General features: G+C 42.7%; 1 protein-coding gene across 5 annotated transcripts in view; it reads left to right on the top strand.

Moving 5' to 3' along the window:
• The first annotated feature begins 648 nt into the window (after positions 1–648).
• The window catches only part of LOC133163516 (voltage-dependent N-type calcium channel subunit alpha-1B-like), a 99,926-nt gene continuing 95,005 nt past the window's right edge, over positions 649–5,569 (top strand). For 4 of the 5 annotated variants that reach the window (XR_009716401.1, XM_061293483.1, XM_061293480.1 and 1 more), the window contains exons 1-3: positions 649–814; positions 2,815–3,103; positions 4,684–4,983. Coding sequence is in view for 4 of the 5 variants with exons in the window: in XM_061293483.1 (XP_061149467.1) it covers positions 739–814; positions 2,815–3,103; positions 4,684–4,983 (665 nt within the window). In the remaining variant the exon portion in view is untranslated. Of the gene's footprint in view, positions 815–2,814; positions 3,104–4,038; positions 4,984–5,569 lie in introns of those variants that run through there. The other variant, XM_061293484.1, reaches the window with a different exon arrangement.

The raw sequence follows: 5,569 nt of genomic DNA, 5'->3' as shown, positions 1-5,569 counted from the left end.
TATTCTGAGCTGGCTCCCTACATTTCCCCTATGGAGGCAACACTGTCGGTGACAAGGTTTTGGTTTTGCATAATATCTCAATTTCTTTCTTACAGATTTTTTTTTCCTTGCTCCTTTTCTTAAGTTAAGGCACAAACAAATTACTGAACTAGCTTTTGATTTGAGCCTGCTGGACGTTGAGCCAGAGTGAAAAATGGGACGGTATTTGTCTCTAAATTGGAAAATTACTTTGATGTGATGGGCTGCTAAAAGAAAGAACTATGGGAAGGTGCGCGCTTGGTTAGCATTACTCCAGGAGGGTACAAAGATAAAGCATTACATTTCTGCTATGTAGCACAGTTGATTATTAGTATTATATCTTAAACCTTGGTGCAAATTATAGACGGCAGGAAGCTAATCAGCGAGCAAACAAATAGTTTGGATTAATTAGATTAAAAAATGCTGTGCCAAATGCAAAAACATCCTCTTGTATGCTTTTCGGTTTTCACAAATGGGCCGATGATTGCTCCCTTCCTGACTACTAAAAGGAACACTTAAAATTTTTTGATAACTAAATTCTTCCCAGTGAGGATGCTGCCTCCAAACATGGCTTGACAGGAAGCTGCCTTTCCGCATTCCAAGCCAGAAGAAACCGGTGTGTATGTCTAAGTGAGGCCCTACCCAGGAACCGGAGCCGTCTGCAGAACTTGGGTAAATGTGCAGACTCATTCAATTTTATCCACTCATGCTGGTTTCTGTATGTTTGGAACAGTCATGAAGAGACCAGTTCCTCAGTCCTCCAAATGGGCAGAGACTCGATCTACTGTGGTTTACGGTAAGTTCTCATTTGTTTCTTTTGAATTAAAACAGTGACGCACCACAATTACCATCAGCTTTTTTTTTTTTTTTTTTTGCATTTGGATATTTGTGAAAACCCTGATTAAAAGTAAGATTCTTAAAGAATGCAAATGACAATTATTCTTCTACAGTGATCACTGTAACATAAGGCACGGTATTCAGGGAATCTGGGACATTTAGATCCATCTTGATGATCTAAAATGTATTCTTAATTTAGCGAATATCAGATATGAACAATATTAGTAAGTAATGTTTCCTAGATATAAGCTGTATCAAATAAAATTTAAGAAAAAATAAATACTCTGGGTGTAAATTTGCAGGGTACCTGGAGAGATGCCCTGCATCATACTGAGAGCTGTCTAATATTTTTAACCCATGCTTAACAGTTGAGGTAACCAATATGAGCTAGCTCTAATTATGATGCCAATCCTCTCTTGCACTGTCAATCAAAACAGAAAGTTGCTGTCTCGATGAATGCTGAATATTTATCAGAGCTCTTGTATTGAATAAACATACAATAACCTACTGTACAAGTGGTTGTAATGTTATGGCGGGTTGATGTATGTTTTTCAACAAAGGGAACAAAAAACTATTTTAAACTATACTGCCAAAAAGTTTACAGTAAACGGAGAAATTATAATGGTTCTTTGAGTTTGCTGTGTCAGTGATGTAGAGCTTTATGAGACTGTGCACTGTTTCTATAGTTTGCTTGTCTATCCATCCATCCATTTTCTATACCGCTTGTCCCCACGGGGGTCACAGGCGTGCTGGAGTCTATCCCAGCAGTCATCGGGCAGTAGGCGGGGGACACCCTGAACCATTTGTAGCTAAATTAGAACATGGAATACTATTACTAACATCTCTCTGTATAAAAGGCCAATATGTGTGTGTGTGTGTGTTGTTTAGAGAAGATGCAAAGAGGAGAAGAACTTGCAAGTGGCCACCTTACGTAAATACTCTTTCTCATGATTGGCTTTACCTGTGTATCTAGATCAGTTGTCCGGAACCTATGGCTCGCGAGCCAATACGGCTCTTTTGGTGACGTTATTAAGAATACATGAGTAAACTCAAAAAATTGTTGGTCTTAATTAAAATACATGCATTTAATTGTATCTAGCCTCTCGTTTTTTTTTAAATGGTATGGCTCTCACGGGACATTAGTTGTAAAAAATGGGCATGTACAGTCTTTTGGCTCTGTCCGCCAAAAAGGTTCCCGACCCCTAATCTGGTCAATGAGGTCAATGATTGCACACTTTCTGTAAATCCTGTAAACTTCATTTCACTTCTCAAATATCACTGTTTGTCTGCAATATGATATATTTAACTGAAAAACTGTGTATGTGTATACGTAGATCTATCGATCTATCGATCTATCGATCTATCGATCTATCTACCTATCACCTATCTATCGTCTGTCTGTCTGTCTGTCTGTCTATCTATCTATATACACACGCACGCGGACGCACACACACACACACACACACACCTTGTTTTTATTTTGTGTCGTCTAATTGTGTGTACTGTGTCTCGTCACCGTGGGATGGAGGAAACGGAATTTCGGTCTCTTTATGTGTCTTGACATATGAAGGGATTGACAATAAAGCTGACTTTGACTTTGACTTGACTTTGACACACACACGGTGGGCACTGGTTAGCATGTCCGCCTCATAGTTACGAGGGTGCGGGTTGGATTCCACCTCCCGGCCCTCCCTGTGTGGAGTTTGCATGCTCTCCTCATGCCCACGTGGGTTTTCTCCGCACATTCCGGTTTCCTCCCACATCCCCAAAACATGCTTGGTAGGCTGATTGAGGACTCCAAATTGCCCCTAGGTGTGAGAGTGCGAGTGCGGATGGACACACACATACATACATACACCCACACACGTATATTTATACACACAAAACAAAGTACAAAGTATGTTTTTTCCTCCCACTAATGTTTATTCTGTACATCCTAACGTCTGTTCTGTTCATCAGCACTGCGTTCAGTCACGTTCAACTCATGGCGGATGCTGACCCTGGGGGCCGAGTACGAGGATACTTGGGCCCTGGCGCCTGACAAGAGGGGTCCACCCCGACAACAAGCGAAGGAGCCTCCTGAGGTTGCACATGCTGCAGCTGTAGAACCACAGGAGCCTTTGTGGAAACACTGTGAGAACAACACAGCAAAGTATGATACTGTCGTACACTTGGACGAAGTGGGTACCTGTTTGTTTCCCATTGTCCACAAGCACGAGATGAAGACAAGCACATGTTGCATGGGCAGGTAAAACACATTTGAACCAAATACTATTATGATTTAAAATCATTAAATCAGCCATAAAGAATATAAAGGGTATAATAATGTCCCAACATGGTCAATTGTGTTTTATCAATGGATATAACAATACCAAAACAAAGTTGACAAAAGACAAAATGACAGACAAATCAGGAAAAATGCTGTGGTTGTAGTTAGAACTTCCATGAATTATTCCAAAATTTATATGAGCTCAAATATTTAAATGTTACCATTTAGGTTATCTGTTTATCCATCCATTTTAAACAATGCTTGGGCTTCTATGACAGTTCAGATTTTTTTAGCCTCTAGTCTAGTCAATACAAACTCTCCAATATGTTAAAGTACCTCATACCATTATGTTGTAATGTGTTAAATGAACCACTAGATGACACTATAGCTTGTGAAATTGTGAATGTTTTTTCCCAAAAACGAAACATGGCATCAGCGTCTTCCCTTGTTAACAGACTTCTGGGTGTGTTCAGGAGTTTACGGCAAATACGTTGCTGGTCACACCCTCGGTCTCTGTTTGTTGATTCTTTGCAAAAACAAAAAACAAAACACCAATTATTTTTATTTTTTGGTGCAAAACAATGTAAGAAGATGGGCCACATTGACCCACTTGCCCATAGACTACTGGAGCACCTGCGCCAATGATGATGATGTGATAATGAGCCGTTTAGAAAATGGATGGATGGATGGATGGACGGACGGACGGACAGCAATAGATGGAAAAGATAGATGACACATAATTCATTGTAAACGATAATATTCAGACTAAACCAGGCAAATGGAGTTATTTCCATCGACAACTAATGCTGTCACTAATAGAGGCTGGGAATCAATCGTCGACACAGAACGTGGCAACGAGTTAACAAGAAACGTGATAAAGAATGGATTCACTGACAATAATATTTCTATACCAGCAGAACTTCAGTAGCCGTGTGTTCTCCAGTCAACCAGCAGACGGTGAAGTGAAGGAGCACTGAGCGCTCCGTTTTCCGATAGGTCCACTGTGATCACGTGAACACTTGCTTATTCCACCGGGGGGACTCGTGGAGCCCTGAGCCGCCCCATACTCCCCTACGCAGGGAGTGATCCAACACAAACCACACGACAACGCTCGCGTCAGATTTGGTCGTATCATTGATGCTCGCAGCCAGGAAGAAGGTGCAAAAAGGGATGGTCGTGTTGTTGGCTTGACCCAACCCTATCTAGAAAAAACGACATTTCAACTGGTGTTTGGCCACAGCCACGATGCTGACTTGACGTGGAGACGTGAATTCTTTCCTCCGTGGATGCAACAGCTTCAATGAACAGATCTCATCTCCTCTACGGCTGGAGTTATTTTCTCATCTTTTTTTTTTTTTTTTGAACTTTTGGATTTTGACATTTTGGGGAGGATGAAACAGCGGAAAGAATTGAGCTTTAAATCACGTTCCAGTGCTTTTTCAAAGCTAGAAATACAGCAACTGTGCTTGTGGATGAAGTGCGTTTTGTTGTGATGCGTCTCTCTTCCATTTCCAATCAAACGACTTCGGATTTTAGCTGTTGGATCTGTGCTTTCCCAGAATGGCTCGTTTCACTGAAGATCTCCCCACCCGCTATGGAGGGAGCACAGGCGGCGGCGCCGGCGCTGGAGGAGGAGCAGGGAGAGGAGCGCCGGGCGCAGGAAGAGGGGGAGCCCGCGGTGGAGGCGCTCCGAGCGGCCAAAGGATGTACAAGCAGTCGATGGCTCAGAGAGCCCGGACAATGGCCATTTACAACCCGAACCCCGTTAAGCAAAATTGCTTGACTGTCAACCGCTCCCTCTTCATCTTCCGGGAGGACAACGTGATCAGGAAATATGCCAAACGTATAACAGAGTGGCCATATCCTTTGCAAACGTATAGTAAGGACATGTTGCAGCGGCAGTCTATGCAACATGACCACAGAATCGAATTGAAATCCACAACATCCTACAGGCCTTTTCTTTCAAGCGAGGTTGCAAACGCTCGCTACACGAGACAGTAAAAGTCCACTCCCATGTGCCGCTCACCACACCCGAGTCTATCTATACCTTATTTCCTATCCACGCCACGCTGGCTGCACCTGTCGCTCCAGGGTTTATCTTGTAAATGGTGCCATGCATACAACCACACACGCGACTTACTCACATTGGTAGCTCTACCCTTTAGTTATATTATAAATGTTAAAAATGTATGTTTCATCGTTGTGTAGTACAAATGATGGAACGTTACGTGCGTCGTTAGCGAGTCAGCCATCCGATGACGTAGCCATGTGCGTTGAAACAGGAGGAAAAGACACGCGATGAGTTGATGGGGCAGAGGCTGAGTTTCAAGTGCTCTCCATGGTGCTGAAGTCGCCCACGCTGCCTTCTACGCCACGCTGGCAAGGCTGCAACAAAATATGGCCATTTAGTATGTCATTTTGTAATTCCTCAACAAGAGGTCCATT

The sequence above is a fragment of the Syngnathus typhle genome, linkage group LG12 (genome assembly GCF_033458585.1).
Source record: "Syngnathus typhle isolate RoL2023-S1 ecotype Sweden linkage group LG12, RoL_Styp_1.0, whole genome shotgun sequence".
NCBI lineage: Eukaryota > Metazoa > Chordata > Actinopteri > Syngnathiformes > Syngnathidae > Syngnathus > Syngnathus typhle.
The sequence above is the reverse complement of the archived record's forward strand: the minus strand, read 5'-3'. Positions and strand labels throughout refer to the sequence as shown.